Below are 18,424 nucleotides of genomic sequence, written 5' to 3' on the forward strand. Positions count from 1 at the left end.
CTGATATGGTTACTTAAAAAGATCATTTATATTTAGAGTTGACTCCAACTATGTATGCACAAATAGTAATACTGTAATTAATGACTATCAGTTTTAATACCTATTTGTTACTCAGTTTGACACCTGGTGGCAAAAGGTTATATATTTTAGTTAACTTTTGGATGATGTGTTAGCATAAGAAGTTGCAGAATATTTACCAAAGAATGACATTATTTTAAGAGAATTTAACATTTTTTTCTCATTAAAAATGTAGTTCTATTTTTCCATAGAAGAGTATACTGATCAGAAAAAGAGTAAGAGGGTAAACTGGTAAGACATCTTGACAAAGGTTTATCATTGATTATCATGAAAAAATACCTAAGCTATATCATTGGTCATCAAATCACTAGTTGACCTGCAGCCTGTCACTGAGACATAGTTTGTTATTTTTTCTCTCCCTGATGTTACTATCAAAGATAGAATTTATGTCCTACCATCCTAGTTTATTGTAATTGCTCAGCTAAATGTTTTGAAAATCGATCTCTTTTTTAGCTTGTACCACATCTTCTAAACTAGTAATGAGTTCCTCCACTCATTTAGAGACACTTATTTTATCTTATTTCTCTGGATTTAAGGGATATCCCTCTCTACCATTTTAAGAATTGACAAACACGACTATGTTCATCTTATCCATAAAATTCACCACATAAAAGTTAGTTTGCAAAATAGAAGGTCAGTTTTTTCCTGATCAGTACAGCAATTAAATGTTTTGTATGAGATAAAGAACTATATTCTAATCCATCCCAGCATTAAGTAACCAAGCAAAGAATAGTAGTTTAAAAAAAAAGAAAGTCCAACATGTTTTAAAAGATATGTAAATCAACAGGATTTTAAATTCCACCTCTTCAAAGAATCAAATAGCAAGTAACAAAAGGTACAATTATAGAAAGACAAGACACTAAGACAGTACTTTCTCAGCCCTTTCCCCCTGAGAAGTCAGACAAGATTAGAGAATACTACAAAATTTTAAAGCAAACCATTTTAAATCTTAACAACTACTCTTCCTAAAATCATTGATTAAAAACTCTAAAACAAAAATAAAATACCAAAAAGGCTAACTTATCTCTAAAACTATAAAAACCAAAATGTAAAAGGGATGTTTAATAAGATGTTCTCATAATAAAAACTTTATGAAGCACTAAATTAAAATAATAAAACTTAAAAAAAATCACCATTCTTTAAATATATAAAACATGTCCTTCTTTCAAAGATCTTATATCACAATATCACAGATTTTCAGAAAACTGAGTCACTAACCTGTATTTCTTTGTAATAAATTTAGTTATATTTACCTTCAGATCCCATGATGAAGTGATGGATATCAGGGCCTGTTGACATACGAGGTCCTTGACAGCTTTTTTCTATTATACCTCTAGGTGTTACCATTTTTATATGAACCACCTGTTTAATACAATGCACGATGTAAATTCTATGTATTTGTCAGTGAATGTTGTGTGTGTGTGTACACACATCCATCTATATTTATTAAAAACCCTACATTTAAAGATATTGGATTAAGTGATAAATGGTGATACCCTTCAGAATTCTAATATCTTTTAATAATTCTTAGACTAAAAATAAATTTTATACAACTTTAAAAGAAGAAAAAAATGATTCTAAGATTGTTATTGATTTGGGTATATTCATTCATCATCCTAAAAAAATGAAAAGCACTTTTCTTTAAACCAAATTTAGTCTAGGATTATCCATGTGGCAAAGAACTAAGGGACGAAAGAAATAATCAATGATCATATTTTAATAGGTTCATTCTTTCACTTATTTAACAGTACTGATGAATCACTATTATTCACATCAAACTGTTTCAAATGCTTAGAATTCTAAGAGAACACTTATTCTTGCCTTATTCCCACCCTCAATTTATCTACTTTGCCCACTTAGTAGTAAAGAATGAAAAGAATGAAGTATTAATTATAATCAGGTCAAAAATGGGATCAAGAGGGAGATGTAGTGATTGAATTAAAGAGAAGAAAAGAGAGATGCATGTGATACAAGTCTCACACCAGTGAGAAAGTAAGTATATTAGAGGTAGAGGGTCACTCAAAAGTAGTTCCTGAAACCCAAATCAGGAAATGGTTAGGTGAAAATCCAACACATTTTTACAATAGCTTTTTGACAGATAAACAAAAATAGTCTATTATTTAAGAAAATGAGCAGAGGACATCAATAAACAATTCACAAAACAAAAACTAAAAATCACCAATGAGGACATTTTAAAAGTATACATTCACTAGCAATTAAAGAAATAAAAAAATTAAAAAGACAAAAATATAAATAAAAGGTCCAAATAAAATAAAGTTTCTCATAGTGCTAGTGGGAATGTCAAATGGCACAAATTTCTATGAAGCATTTTGGCGATAAAGATTCAAAGACTTAAAAAACATATATAAACATCTTGATTCAACAATTCAAGCTCTCTAGGAACTTGCTCAAAGAAAGTGATTAAAGATGTATGCTGAAGAAATTACTAAAGAAGATATTTTCCCCTTTGTTTCCTACAATTTTGAAATCAAGGATAATTTAAATATTCACTAATAGGGAATTACTTTAATAAACCATGAATTATCAATAAAAGAGAATTATATGCACTCTAAAAATGATAGTGTACATTTACATTTGTCTTTGTTCATTTACACGTTAATATACTGACAATATAGTTTAAGGAGATTAAACACAGCATGATCCTGTTTTATATTAAAAGCTAGATATACACATGCAAATAAGCACGTTAGGATATATGCTTATAATCTGTGGTCCTTAAGGCTCTCCAAAAAAGGAATAAAATAAATTACATGCTTTAGCAGTACTAAATATAGCAGTCTATCACATGTTTGCTTAACTATGATAAAGTTTTTAATAATCCAATAGTAAAAGGATTAAATTCTCTCCTCTGAAATTGAATTTGTTTTATTTGTAAAAAGAAAAATGTGATTTCTAAAATATCCTCAATTTAAAATAAAACAGGATAATGTAAACATTTTAAGTGTTTATAATATACACTTATAATAATTCCATGCAGTGAGTATCATTAGTTTACTTCACTGAAGAGGAAACAAGTTTAGAAAGGTGAACCAATTTGCACAAGGTCACACAACTAATCACTGAAAAAGCTACACATGGAACAAATGATATCTAATCCCTAGCCAGAATGCCCACAGTTACACTATTACCACACTAGCTCCCAGAACACTGGCACCAGATCAGCTAAAATAAAATGGTGTGCACATAAACCATTACAGGTCATACTGCCACCTACTAGAACATTTTCAATCAGGCTCTTTAATTCTATACAGAAAAAAATTTTTAAGAAAAATAAGTATAAACTCTCCTAAGGCAAAAAAGTGGCAATGATGATGAGATCACTTAAATAAATGGACTAAAACCTTGGGAGAGTTCAAGACTGAGGCTCCAAGAAGCTTATAAAATAATGTTTATATATAAGTAAGATACTATGAAGCATCTATAAACCTTAAATATCAGTCACTTGAAAAGGAGCAACTGTAAATAATGACCACAGTTGTCTTTAAACTGCTTCCACTATACATAGTCAACTTTACTATAATCAAAAGGGGTATACTTTTGGGAAGACCCTACCATCCAACTCTAAAAAAGGCTTTAATCACTTCACAGTAATAGACTAATCAATTATGACATAGTAAACTAGAAAAAAATTTACCAGGTCCTCAATATTGCCATAGATATTCTTCTTCATGCCCGATGCCCGAGTAGATACCCATCCTCCCACAGTGCTGAATTCCAGGGAATCTGGTTCATGACCTGTACAATAACCACTTTCTTTAAGCTGAAAAACAAAAAATGTAGTATTTTACTAGTGAAAATGGGACCATTTCACATAGCATTCAACACATTAACTCTTCACACTTTAAAATTTCCATATGTCACTGGTATTTGGACTCATTAAAACCTATATAGAAAAAGAAATACTTTTATCATGCTCATCCAAAACAATTTTTAAGCTTTTGCCCAGTGGAAAACTTTACAAAACTGAAAAATGTGGACCAAAAGACAGGTTCGCTAGCCAATCTTACTCCTTACATCCTTTTAAAATAAAATCAACTACTGTCCCTACTTTTTTTTTTTATCACAAAGAGACAATTTAAATACTTATGGGGATCAGATTATGCTTAAATAACTGCCAACTTCACCTAAACACTTTCAATAAATAAAGCACTTAATCTCTTATTCTCCCTACCCTAATATAATATGCAGCAGGCCTGCAGAAAATCTAAGCAAATTGCCTGTACTTAATTCTCTCAAGAAGTCATGTGTTTTAATGTACAGCCATCTGGCTAGGTTTCCTGAATGTAATACCATCATTTATTTGTGATGCAGATCATGCATTCCTGTACATTAAATAGTCACTTGTTTCTCATTTTTCTGTATTAGCTTGGCTTTGCCATCTGCACAGCACCTGAAGTTGAATGGATGCCCTTTACTGCAATACCACCAAAGCCATTCCACTGAAATCATTTTAAAGACTCAGCCATCTCATGTCAAATGGTACAGGCACCACCATCTGCACACTCACTGTCGACTGCACTCAAGCCCATCAATCTGTATTGACCATTTTGATAGTCATCCAGTTAAGCAACTGCTTCTATTTTTCAAGTAAGCCATGCAGAGATGCAGAATGTGTCAACTATGTTTGTATCTGTAAGTATGGTATAAAAGTTGTGATCCAAACGGAAAGAACCTAATAGGTTAAACATAATTTCTTAGCTTTTGCACATAAGCATTGCAAATTATTTATCTTTTCTAATATTTTTGCTAGGAAGACAACATTTAAAAAGATATCAATTATTAATAATAAATTATTTTCACTAAATATTGAAGGTGTTTATTTAATTTTAAGAAGTTATTAACTACTCACAAAGAAGTAGCTTAAATATATGAATGGACAATTTAAAATGATTATTGGATTGTTATTTTATAGTTCTTCCCTAACTCCCAATCTATATTCATATTATTTACTCTCAAAAAAAGACTACGGTTAACTCAATTTTTCTGAAATTAGCAGAAAAAGAAAAAACGTTCATAGGACACTTAGATATCCTAAGCACTAAACGGGGCGTTTTCACATATTCTCATGACAAAATCTCCACATAACCTACACCAAAGCAAATTAAATCTAAACTACTTCTATAAGTACATTCAATGTTAAATATACTTATAATTTGCCTCTTATGTCTAGTAGGCTACTTCATTACCTTCCTCAATTATTAAGTGGTGACCACCGCAATGAAAATGAGGATATAAAAACAATGAAAAAACAAAACAAAACAGAAAGACAGTCTCTATGCTCAAGGACCTTGACCTAGCACACCACTTTAAATCTACGACTTTGTTAAAATCTGACTAACTTCCTACTAGGTAAGTGAAGTATAATGGCTAAGAACCTGAACTTGAAACTTGTCATTTATGCCTCCTAGAAAATGTGCCTGCTACAGTACACTAATAAGAAACAATTTTTGGCATATGGTAGGTGCTTAATAAATGGTACCTATGACCATATACAATCAGCCACTTTTTCTTCTAAAAGTCTATGTCTTTGCTGTGTCTTTGTTCTTGTTTTAAAGTTTTTATTTATTTATTAGAGAGTGAGAGAGAGCACAAGAGCGGGGTGAGGGGCAGAGGGAGAAGCAGACTCCCCGCTGAGCAGGGAGCCCGATGCAGGGCTCAAGCCCAGGAGTCCTGGATCATGACCTGAGCCAAAGGCAGACGCTTAACCAACTGAGCCACCCAGGCACCCCTTGCTGCTAGAAAAATCTGAAGAAAGGTTTACAGATTTAACTCATACAGTTAATCAAACATCCTTTTTTATTTTTAATTTATTTTTTTTAAGATTTTATTTATTTATTTGACAGAAAGAAAGACAGAGAGAGAGCGAACACAAGCAGGGGGAGTGTGAGAGGGAGAAAGAGGCTTCCTGCTGAGCAGGGAACCTGATACAGGGCTTGATCCCAGGACCCTGGGATCATGACCTGGGCTGAAGGCAGATGCTTAACGACTGAGCCACTCAGGCGCCCCGTCAAACATCCTTTTTTAATAAAATAACCTCTCCTCTCCATCTGTATGCCATAAAACAGAATAAGAATTTTATCTTAGGGGCACCTGGGTGGCTCAGTCGTTAAACGTCTGCCTTTGGCTCATGATCCCCGAGTCCTCGGATTGAGCCCTGCATCGGGCTCCCTGCTCAATGGGAGGCCTGCTTCTCCCTCTCCCACTCCCCCTGCTTGTGTTCCCTCTCTCTCTATGTCTCTCTCTGTCAAATAAATAAATAAAATCTTTAAAAAAAAAAAAAAGAATTTTATCTTATATCTGTACTCCCATTCAATATTAAAACAACAAATATTTACTATGTTCTAAGCATCAGACACATCACTAAGAGCAAATCCTAAATGGCAGAGCTTGTTACTATACAGACTGTGAAGGGAACTCAAATTAACAAGAAACATAATTAAATAAATACAGAACATTTAGAAGTGTAATGGAAAAAATTAAAAGTGCAGCAGGACATTCATCCAAGTTCAAGTAAAAGGAACTAGATTTACCCTCTCACATAAAAAAAAAAAAAAACCTGAAAAAACATAAGAAACAAAAGTCTTTAAACACTGGACATGAGGTAACAAAGGGCTGTGATCCCTTGAGAAAGCAAACAAAGGAAGTGAATACTATGAATGCCCCTTGCTTATACCCCAGACTGCAATGCAGGGAAAGAGAATCCAGGCACAACTCTGGCAAACACTGTGTGTGAGGTAAGGAGACTGAGTTCGAAGCTGTGGGAAACCAAAGCATCTAGAATTCACAAGAGAAAGTACTGAAGAGAAGAGAGCAGCACAGAGAGAGGACCCTGGAGATTGGCAGAGGGTCCCCCTCAAGTAGTCAGCAGAGTAATGAAAAGCACATACAAGTGAGGAAACCACCCAGGATGAGAGTTAAAAGTAATCCAAGAGGATTAGAGAAAAGTACCAGCACTCATACAGGCCAGAAATCTGTTCCCACCAGCCTGACTTGGATAATTTTTCCTTCATAAAACATGAGATGGAACACCCAAGATGGTCATTCCTCAGTAATGAGAAATGATTAGCCTCCGACTGAGCACTGCTCTTGAACCTACCTAAAAGATCATAGAAGTGAGAACTAAAGGATCAAACTATTTCCAAATATCTACATCCCAGAAAAAAAGCTCAAGAATATTTATAGAAGTGAAAAACATCCAAGACCTAACAATATTTACAATGTCTGGTACTTAATAAAAAATTACCAAGCATACAAGGAAGCAGGAAAACACAACCCATAATGAGGAAAATAATCATTATGAGGTGAATAATCAAAACCAACCCAGAACTAACACAGATGTTAGAATTAGCTGACCAGGACATTAAAACATTTATTTAACTGTATTCCATATGTTCAGAGTAGAGACATAGAAAATATGGAAAGATCCAAATTAAATATCTAGAAAAGTAAGAAATACAATGCTTGAGATTAAAAAAAATACACTTGATGGGGTTATGAGCAGAATATACTCAGCAAATAAAAGATTAGTGAACTCCAAGACATAGCAAAAAAAAAAAAAAAAAAAAGAGCATCAGTAAGCTGTGGAACTTCAAACAGCCTAATATATGAGTAAACAAGAGTCCCTAAAAGTCAGGTGGGGGAGGGAGGGTCAAATATTTGAAGAAATAATAGCCCCAAATTTTCCAAATGTGATGAAAACTATAAACCCACAAATAAAAGCAGCTCAACAAAGCCCCTGTGTAAGAAACACACACACACACACAAAAATTACACCAAGATCTATCACAATCACATAACTCAAACCAGTTCTAAAAAAAATCTTAAAAGTAAACAGAGAAAAAAAAAACCCCACAGAATGTACATAGGGACAAAAATAAGATTTCTTGCCAGAAACAGTAAAGTGAGACCACAGTGAAGCAATATATTTATATTACTGAAAGAAAAACACTATCAACTTATCATTCTATACTCAGTTAAAATATCTTTGAAAAAACAGAAAGGTAACCTTAAACTAATAAGGAATTAAAGCAAGACTGCAGGATACATGATTAATATACAAAAATCAATTGCTTTCCAATATACCAACAAGGAACAAGTGAAATTTAAAAATGAAAACATAATGCCATTTACATTAGCCCCCCTCCAATGAAATACTTAGGTATAAATCTAACAGATATGTTATAAGATCTATATGGAAAAATCAAAGTTTTAAATAAATGGAGAGATATTCCATATTCATGGAAGACTCAATATTATCAAGATGTCAGTCCTTCCCAGATTGATCCACAGATTCAGTGTAACAAACCCAATCAAGGGGCGCCTGGGTGGCTCAGTCGTTAAGCATCTGCCTTTGGCTCATGTCATGATCTCAGGGTCCTGGGATCGAGCCCCACATCGGGCTCCCTGCTCCACGGGAAGCCTGCTTCTTCCTCGCCCACTCCCCCTGCTTGTGTTCCCTCTCTTGCTGTGTCTCTCGTTGTCAAATAAATAAATATTAAAAATCTTAAAAAAAAAAAAAAAAGAACCCAATCAAAATCTCAACAAGTTATTTATAGATATTAACGAACTGATTCTAAAGTCTATATGGAGGGGCGCCTGGGTGGCTCAGATGGTTAAGCATCTGCCTGCAGCTCAGGTCATGATCTCAGGGTCCTGGGATTGGGCCCCGCATCGGGCTCCCTGCTTGGCAGGGAGCCTGCTTCTCCCTCTCCCTCTACTGTTCCCCCTGCTTGTGCTCTCTCGCTCTGTCAAATAAATAAATAAAATCTTTAAAAAAATAAATAAATAAAGTCTATATGGAGAGGCAAAAGACCCAGAATAGCCAAAACAATTTGAAGGGTAGTCTTTTCAAACAAATGGTGCTGAAATAACTGGATAACCATATGAAAAAAATGAACTTCAATCCATCCTTTGCACCATACATAAACATTAACTCAAAAATCTTCAAAACTCATTAGAGACTTGAATGTAAGCTAAAAACTATGAAACTTAAATGGGAGAAAATCTTTGTAACCTCAGGTAAAGCAAAGATTTCTGGATATGACAGCAGAACTATGAAATATAAAGTAAAAAATTAAATACATTGTGGAATTCACCAAAATTAAACACATCTATTCGTCAAAAGACTCTGTTAAGAGATTTAAAAGACAAGCCACAGACTGGGAGAAAATATTTGCAAAGCATAGATCTGCAAAAGGACTTATATCCAGAATATGTAAAGAATTCTCAAAACTCAATAAGAAAACAACCCAATTTAAAAATTAGACAAACAACTTGAACAGACACTTCACCAAAGAAGATACATGGATGACAAATAGCACTTGAAAAGATGTTCAACATCACTAGTCACTAGAGAAATACAAATTAAAATCACAATGAGATACTGTAACACATCTACTAGAATGACTAAAACTTAAAAGACTAACATTAACAAGTATGGAGAATATGTAGAGAAATTAGAACTCTCACACAGTACTAGTGGGAATATAAAATGATGCCCTCTGGGAAAATGTTTGGTAGTTTTTCAAAAAGGTGAATATATACCTACCACTTCATTTCTAGATATTTACCCAAGAGAAATGAAAGTATATGTCCATTCAAGGATTTGCATATGAATGTTCATAGAAGCTTTAGTTGTAATAGCCCCAAATTGGAAATAATCTAAGTGTTCAACAAGTGAATGGATAAACGAACAGTGGTATATCTACACAATATAATGTTGTGGTGGTATATCACACAATATAATACTACTGAGCAATAAAAAGGAATAAACTAATTGATACATGCAACAATATGCATGAATCTCAAACTAATTACGCCTAGTGAAAGAAGCCATACCCTCAATCCCCAACCTCAAAAAGAGTACATGATTAGATTTTAGTAAAATTGTAGGACAATTAAACAAATCTACAGTGATAGAAAGCAGATCAGCCTCCAGAACTGTAAGACAATATACTTCTGTTAAAAAAAAACAAACAAAAAACAGATCAATGACAGGGGTGGAGGGTAAGGGTAGGGTAGAGAGAATCATAAAGAAGCAAGAGGAAATCTTTGAGTATGGTACAAGTGTTCATTATTGTGATTGTGGTGATGGTTTCATGACTGTACTCATGTATCAAAACATAACAAATTGTACCTTTTAAATAAGTGCAATTTACTGTATGACACTTAGACCTCAATAAAGTACTATACAACAAATCCATAATTGACATGTTAGTGACCTCCCTTAAATTGTACACATAATAAAATCAATATAATTTACAAACTAAAGAGATTAAAATGTGCTACCCAACTACTATCTTTGTGTCGTTTTAGAATTTCTAGGAGGAAAAAGCAGGATGTTTTAAGCTGGTTACCTCACTGATTAAGAAACTGAAGAGTACAGAAGTTTAATGAGAAAGAACTTCAAGTGGGATCAAAACAGCTGTAGAAACTACATTACAGTTTACTGGAGGCAAAAAAGAAAGTTCTATATTGGCATTTAGGGAAATGAACTAGTAGGTAAAATATCAGAAGTTCCTAGTCTAGGAAAATGTCATTTAAATTTCAAGGAAATATGTTCCTTGAATTTTAATTCTAACCTTTCAAAAAAAAAAAAAAAAGAAAACTTGGAAAGGTTAAAATACTCCATCAAATGCTGTAATAAAAAATATAAAATTAGAGACATGAAAGGTCACCCTTTGTTATTAAAAAACTGCTGTGTTGATAGTGCCTCATTTAGATACAATGGAAAACTAATATGGGATTTTTACAGGTTTTTTCATTAAATACTATTATTCTGCCCACTTAAGTTCATTATAAACTATAATAATTAACAAATCTAATTACTTGGACTTATATAAAACCTTGGCTTACTAAAGATCTTTAACACTGCCTCAACTAATATGTTCAATTTCATTCCAGTTCTATCTTAGTGCATTAAATCAAAAATAAAGATAATAGTTTAATAATATTTTTCAAAGCTTTTCATCCAGAATTGGTCAGTGGCACACCAATTTCATTCAGCTTTACCAAGAAATAAGGAAAAAGACAGTAAAAATAAGATGGACAAACATGTCTCATCTCTCTCTGTCCCATCCAAAGGTAGGAGGGAGGAGTCTCTGTAACTCAGGTTGAACAAAGTGGTCAATATATCACCAACAAATTAAACTCCCTAATTTTTGTTTACAAAAGCTGACTTATAGTCATCCTGACCATGTCTGCGGAAGTTGGAAATACATTTTAATAATTACCTCCTTAGAATTCATGAAAGGAACCTAAAGTTTTCCAAGAATTCTTCAGGATCCTAAAAAAGTGCTACAAGGTCTCCAAGAGTTTGACTAATTCTTGAGCGGTTTTCAATGAAATTAGACACTGGGGCACTTGGGTAGCTCAGTTAAGCATCTGACTCTTGATTTCGGATCAGGTCATGATCTCAGGGTCATGAGATCAAGCCCTACATCAGGCTCCATGCCCAGTGCAATGTGCTTGAGATTCATTCCTCTTCCCTCTCCCTCTGCTCTCCCATGCACCCCCCCCACCCTGCTCTCTCTAAAACAAATAAAATCTTAAAGAAATTAGGCATTGAAAAGTTAATGGCAAATACCAACATCTACCCAGTTGATCCAATTTGTCATCAACTTCTGAGAATTCAATGTCCAAGATGTTCCACTTTGCTCCATTCTTACTCCTTCATTATAGGTCACTATCAGCTCTTGTCTGAATTATGCCAGTAGCCTCTTAACCACCCTTATGTGCCCCCCATCCATCCTCCAACAGGAGCTAGCCAGAACTACCTGAATACGAGGTAAAGTTCAAACTTCTAAAAGGGACTTTATAAGGCCCCTTTAAAATATGATTTCTTTGTGTTTCCCGGCTTCATTCTTTACCACCACTATACGTATTCCCACCCAACATATAAACACCAAGACTGTGTATTCTCCCATAAACACACACTAGACCTCAGCCACACCCAGCTGTCTGCAGGCCGCCCAAAAGCAAGAGCTGCCCTAAAAGCCTCTGCACTTGCTGCCTCCTCTGACTGGATTGTTCTCTCCACTCCCATTTCCTTTTTTGCTGATTTTCACTCATCCTGAAGTCTCATTTTAAACGCTGTGTTCTCCATGAAAAAGTGCTCAACATCACTCGGCATCAGGGAAATACAACTCAAAACCTCAATGAGATACATCCTCACACCAGTCAGAATGGCTAAAATTAACAAGTCAGGAAACGACGGATGTTGGCGAGGATGCAAAGAAAGGGGAACCCTCCTACATTGTGGGTGGGAATGCAAGCTGGTACAGCCACTCTGAAAAACAGTATGGAGGTTCCTCAAAAAGTTGAAAATAGAGCTACCCTATGATCCAGCAATTGCACTACTGGGTATTTACCCCAAAGATACAAACGCAGTGATCCGAAAGGATACGTGCATCCCAATGTTTATAGCAGTAATGTCCACGATAGCCAAAGCATGGAAAGAGCCAAGATGTCCATCAATAGATGAATGGATAAAGAAAATGTGGTATATACATACAATGGAATATTATGCAGCCATAAAAAAATGAAATCTTGCCCTTTGCAACGACGTGGTTGGAACTAGAGGGTATTATGCTAAGCGAAATAAGTCAATCAGAGAAAGACAAGTATCATATGATATCACTGATATGAGGAATTTGGGAAACAAGACAGAGGATCATCGGGGAAAGGAGGGAACAAATGAAACAAGACAAAACCAGAGAAGGAGACAAACCATAAGAGACTCTTAACCTCAGGAAACGAACTGAGGGTTGCTGGAGTGGAGGGGAGTGGGAGGGATGGGGTGGCTGGCTGATGGACATTGGGGAGGGTATGTGCTATGGTGAGCTCTGTGAATTGTGTAAGACTGATGAATCACAGACCTGTACCCCTGAAACAAATAATACATTATCTGTTAATAAAAGAAACAAAAAATAAATTCCCTAGAAAATAAAATAAATGTGTTCTCTATGATACCTTCTTTGTCTAATTCCTTCCCTGCTAACCCTATCTGATGAGCCATAACACCCTGCATTCAGCATTCACCTTGCAATTCTCACTCTGAATCATAACTGTCTATTTACCTAACTTTCTGTTATAAGCTTTCCAAGGGTAGGGAATGGTGTCTTATTCATTACTGTGTCCTCAGTATCTAGCTCAATGCCTGACCCACAATGGAAACTGAGCAAATCTGTTGAGAGAATGTGCTGTGACAGGTACTCCATTCATAAAGAGGACACACAGAGGGGTGCCTGGGTGGCTCAGTTGGCTAAGCGCCCCAACTCTTGGTTTTGGCTCAGGTCATGATCTCTGGGTCATGAGATCAAGCCCTGAGTCCAGCTCCATGCTCAGCAGGGTCTCTGCTTGAGATTCTCTCTCTCCTTCTCTCTCTCTCTGCCCCTCCCCCTGCTTGCTCTCTAACTAAATCTTAAAAAAATAAAGAGGACACATAGCAATTTTGAAAATCTTAATTAAAGGAAATAACATACCTGTCTCTCCAACTCCTGTCCTGTGATACCAGCCTCCACATGAGCTGTCAGATTGTTCTCATCAACCCAGAGGATTCGATTCTGTTGCAAAGGAAGAAAAAAGTCTCATCTCCAAGAACTACTGACATTTTCTGAGGAAATATAACTTCCTAACTCAAAATAGCAAGTGATAAGACAGAAAACTAGCAAATAGGGTTACCCACACTACTACACTACCCCTGTATCCCAGACTATACAACATGACAGATACAGTAACATAAGCACTATAGTGCACAGGAGTTGGGTTTAAAACACAGACTCTGTCTTTATTCAGGGATTAGTTTGAATTAAACTCTACCTCTTACCTTAAGCAAATTATTTAACTAAGTCTAGTGTTTCCTCATTTGTAAAGTGTGAATAATACTACTACTCATAAGGTTGGTGTAGGGATTAAATGAGATACTGCACATACAGGGGTGCCTGGCTGGCTCATTCGGTGGAGCATGCAGCTCTTGATCTCGGGTTGTGGGTTTGAGCCCCATATTGGGTGAAGAGATTACTTAAAAATAAAATCTTAAACAAAACAAAACAAAAAACCCTTAGCATACAAAGTTCCTGGCATTCTGCAAACACTCTCTGCACTACTATTAATAGTTAACGATCACATATAACTTAAGAATATCAGAAGATGCCCATTGTGACACTAGAAAAAGACACCTGCAAAGAAAGACATCTGAATATACTAAATGGCATTCCCGCTTTATTTTTAATCCAAAATAGGACGAGAGGCCCTGGACAGAAACCAAAGCACACCCCTGCCTCCTGTTTAAAAAGAAGGAACAGAGTATCAACTGGCTCAACTTACCAAATGTATGACTTCCCAAAAAATGTTTTTAACATTCTTGGTTGACCTAATTTTTCTATATATGAATCTTCATGAATTATTTTCTATTAAAAACAGACTTCTTTCCCCTTCTATTTGGCTGAACAATCAGGTTAACATATATTCTCTTCTTTTGGATCCCAGGGAAGCTTTCTTTGCACTTTGATATGTTTGGTTTCATGGCAATAACTAATATAGATAAGTCTAGCTAATAATAATAAGGAAAAAATACAATAGACAATACGAAAATTGCTTGCCTATATTCGAAATTTGAATACATACAAATAATTGCACTGCTTAATTCACAGGATTATGATAAACATTAAATAAGATGATATATGTGAATGTACTTTTTGTTTTATGTTATCTAAAACTCTCATTTTAATTATACTCTCACAATAATAGTAATTTCAATATAACTCTCACAATAAGACAACAGTAATTCTGTCCTTTGGTCCTACAGCCACTAAACAAAAGGAAGTACTAAACTAAAGTAAAAAGAATTCAGTAATCTGTTGGTACCCTTATAATAACTTACACACATCTTCTCTAGTAGGCTGGCTCTTTTTTTTTTTTTTTTTTAAGATTTTATTTATTTGACAGAAAGAGACACAGAGAGAGAGGGAATACAAGCAGGGGGAGTGGGAGAGGAGAAGCAAGCCTCCCGCAGAGCAGGGAGCCCGATGCGGGGCTCAATCCCAGAACCCTGAGATCATGACCGAGCCGAAGGTAGACGCTCAACAACTGAGCCACCCAGGCACCCCATAGTAGGCTGGCTCTGGAAGTGACTACATACTTGTGCTAATTATATACCTTGTATCTACCAGGGGCCCAAACATATTTTTGGTAGGAAAAAAAAATTGAAGGAGGCAGAAAAAAAAAAATACCTTTATGGGTACTCACAGAATAACCTAAAGAAAATATATAGGATACCCTATTATATTCAGTATACCCTACCCTAGACAAGTTAACAATAAGACAAAAACTTTGAGACCAATATCTTAGTCTAAGTATTATTGTACATATTTTAAAAATACAAAAATAGAAAGCTGGCGTACCTATCATATTTTGTACATACTGTATCAGAAGTACTCTGTGCAAAATCATGCATAGACATAGCTTATCAAACTCCAAAGCAAATCACAATTTTAAGCACCACCCATCCACTACAATATTTAAAAGAGTTCAACATTAAAGGCAGTGAATGTACAAGGTTTTTCTACAAAATAAATGGTGAAAAACCTGGCATTTAAAATTCTGGCACAGAATTTTAAGCATCTACTCAGTCTAAAGACTTTTATATTATCTCATTTAATCTTCACAACTACCTTCTGCATTATTACTGTCTCTATTTTACAAATTCAGTAACAGATTTAGTGGTAAATTTGTACACCATAAAATATATAGAAATTCAAACACATCCATAGCCTATTCCAGAATAGGCTACTCTTAAGCGATCTCCTATGAAAACTGCCTTTTCTTAAACTCTGGGATAAGGACAAAGGTTAATGGGGAGCCTTACAGAAGAATAATGAGGCTGTCACCACCTGAACGTCCTGATTAATTTTAGCAACACTTAAAGTGGACACCCAGATATTACGTGCCTCCTGATGTGATGTGACGTGAGATAGAAAAACACAACACCCATCACATCACATCATCTACAAGATATCCTTGCTTAAAAAAAAATTTAAAAGCTATGCCTGAATCTAATTAGACTTTATATCTAACTTTGAGTTTAGAGGACATACAAAGCCTAGAGGAAGAGTTAAATGACAGCAAGATGAAGTGACACGGAAATTCAAAATATGACACATTTTATACTGCAAATAACCTACATTCTCCAAAAGTCAGTAACATTCAAAAAAGGAGAAAAGGGGGTTTCAGATAAAATGAGATAGGGAAACAACGAAAAGCTAACATGGGCCTTGTCTGAATCCCCATATGAACAAATGAAGTATAAAAGACAATTCTGAAACTACTATAAAATTTGAATGTGAACTCGGTATTAAATGATATAAAGAATTTTTAAGTTTGCCAGGAGAAATAATAATATAGTGAGAAAATGTCCTTTTAAAATCAGATACATAAGAAATATTTAGTTTTAAGTAGCATAATATCAGGATTTACTTTTAAAATAGTCGAGAGGAGACCGTCTAACATGATGGGAGTTTCATCTCATCCCAGGAATTCAGCTAGAGAGCTATCAAATCATTTTTAAACACCTGTGAACTCAACCAGAAATCTAAAAGAATAACTGCAACTCTACAAATAGAAAACTGACCATTTTCTGCAAAGTAGGAGGTGCAGAGAAGTGAATCCAAGGTGATACGTGGGAAGATAAACCGCAGGGGGAGGGAGAGGGAGCCTCCGTCAGCTGGCACTGGAGAGTGATAGAGCGGCAGAGCACGAAATCACAACTTTTAGAAGTTTGCTCCAGTGAGGGATGTCCCGGCCTGAAAGGGGCTCAGGTGGCGAAGCAGGGCGGAATCCTAGGTGGGACAGTGTGGTCTCAGGATCCCTGGGATCACAGGAAGACCAGGAGTGCCTAAGTGTGGCAGTGATCCCCAGCATCAGAGCAGGGAAGCCAGCTGCTATCAGTAAGCCCAGGAGTAGGCTCTCAGCTCGGGGTTGCCATATGCCGCCAACCGTGGCACAGTTGGGCAACTGCTCTTGGGAGCAGGAGCCCAGAGAGCAGCAGAACCGGCGAGCCCTCCCTCCCTCCCCCAGGAGGAGTGGCACAGATGCACACCACAGGAGTCTACAAGGTTTGCAGACTTGAAATGGAGTTGCATGCCTGAGGTAGAAATGTTCGATCACAGGACAGAGACCAGGGAGACAGGAGTGATTGACTGCTTTTCCCTGAGTGTGCTGAGGAATGGGGCCCTGAGCTTTCAGCTCCAGGGCAGGAGACTGAGAGGCTGCCATTTTCATTCTCATCCTCTAAAGTGGCAGGAAAAGCCTTCAGAGAACAAAAAAGCCACATAGAGCAATCTGGAGCCACTTACTTAGCCTGGCCTCCTGGCAAGAGTGGTGAAATTCTGCTGGGGCAAAGACACTTGAGAATCAATGCAACAGGCCCCTCCCCCAGAAGACCCACAAGAACAACCAGCCAAGACCAAGTTTACCAATCATACAGAATTGCAAAATTCCAGCACTAGGGGAAAACAGTATATAGAATTCATGATTTTTTCCCCACAATTCTTCAGTCTTTCAATTTTCATTTTTTTCTCTTTCCTTTTTCAACCAATTTATTTTATCAACTTTTTCTTTTAAATCTTTTTAATTTTCATTTTTACAGTTACATTCTATCCTTTCATTGTATTTAATTTTATTTCCGTATATATATGTTTTTCTTTCTTTACAATTTTGGGATGTAGTTTCCTCTAACAAACCGACCAAAATACACTCAGGATATAGCGTATTGCTCTGTTCTGTTCACCTGTATGTTTATATTCTTTCCTTTTTTTTTTTTGTCTTTTATTTGTCTTTTAAATTTCATTTTTACACTTATATTCTATCATTGTATTTAATTTTATTTTCGTACAAGTTTTTCTTTCTTTACAATGTTGGGATCTACTCTTCTAACAAACAGACCAAAACATACACATGATCCAATGTATTGCTCTGGTCTGTTCATCTGTCTGATGATATTCTTTCTTTCTTTTTTTCTGGCTTCAATTCTCTTCTAATTTGTTTAGTGTATATTTCTCTGGGGTCATTGTTGCCATTTTAGTATTTTGTTCTCTTGTTCATCTATTCTTCTCTGGGGAATGACAAGATGGAAAAACTCACCTCAAAAAAGAGAACAGGAGGCAGTACTGACTGCCAGGGACCTTATCAGTATGGATATAAATAAGATGTTGGAACCAGAGTTCAGAATAACGATTATAAAGATACTAGTGGGGCTTAAAAAAAGCATAGAAGACACTAAAGAATCCATTTCTGGAGAAATAAAAGAACTAAAATCTAATCAAGTCAA

The 18,424-nt window shown here is 35.6% G+C and overlaps 1 protein-coding gene across 1 annotated transcript in view; it reads right to left on the minus strand.

Moving 5' to 3' along the window:
• Positions 1 to 18,424, minus strand: part of AGPS (alkylglycerone phosphate synthase) — a 150,887-nt gene that overhangs the window by 72,985 nt on the left and 59,478 nt on the right. Inside the window, exons 8-10 of the mRNA XM_035007668.1 lie at positions 13,581 to 13,661; positions 3,734 to 3,859; positions 1,332 to 1,440 (exon numbers count right to left, since the gene is read on the minus strand). Coding sequence (XP_034863559.1) covers positions 1,332 to 1,440; positions 3,734 to 3,859; positions 13,581 to 13,661 — 316 coding nt within the window. The remainder of the gene's footprint in view (positions 1 to 1,331; positions 1,441 to 3,733; positions 3,860 to 13,580; positions 13,662 to 18,424) is intronic.

The sequence above is a fragment of the Mirounga leonina genome, unplaced genomic scaffold (assembly GCF_011800145.1).
Source record: "Mirounga leonina isolate KUSES-001 unplaced genomic scaffold, KU_Mleo_1.0 Mir_151, whole genome shotgun sequence".
In the NCBI taxonomy this organism is placed as follows: domain Eukaryota; kingdom Metazoa; phylum Chordata; class Mammalia; order Carnivora; family Phocidae; genus Mirounga; species Mirounga leonina.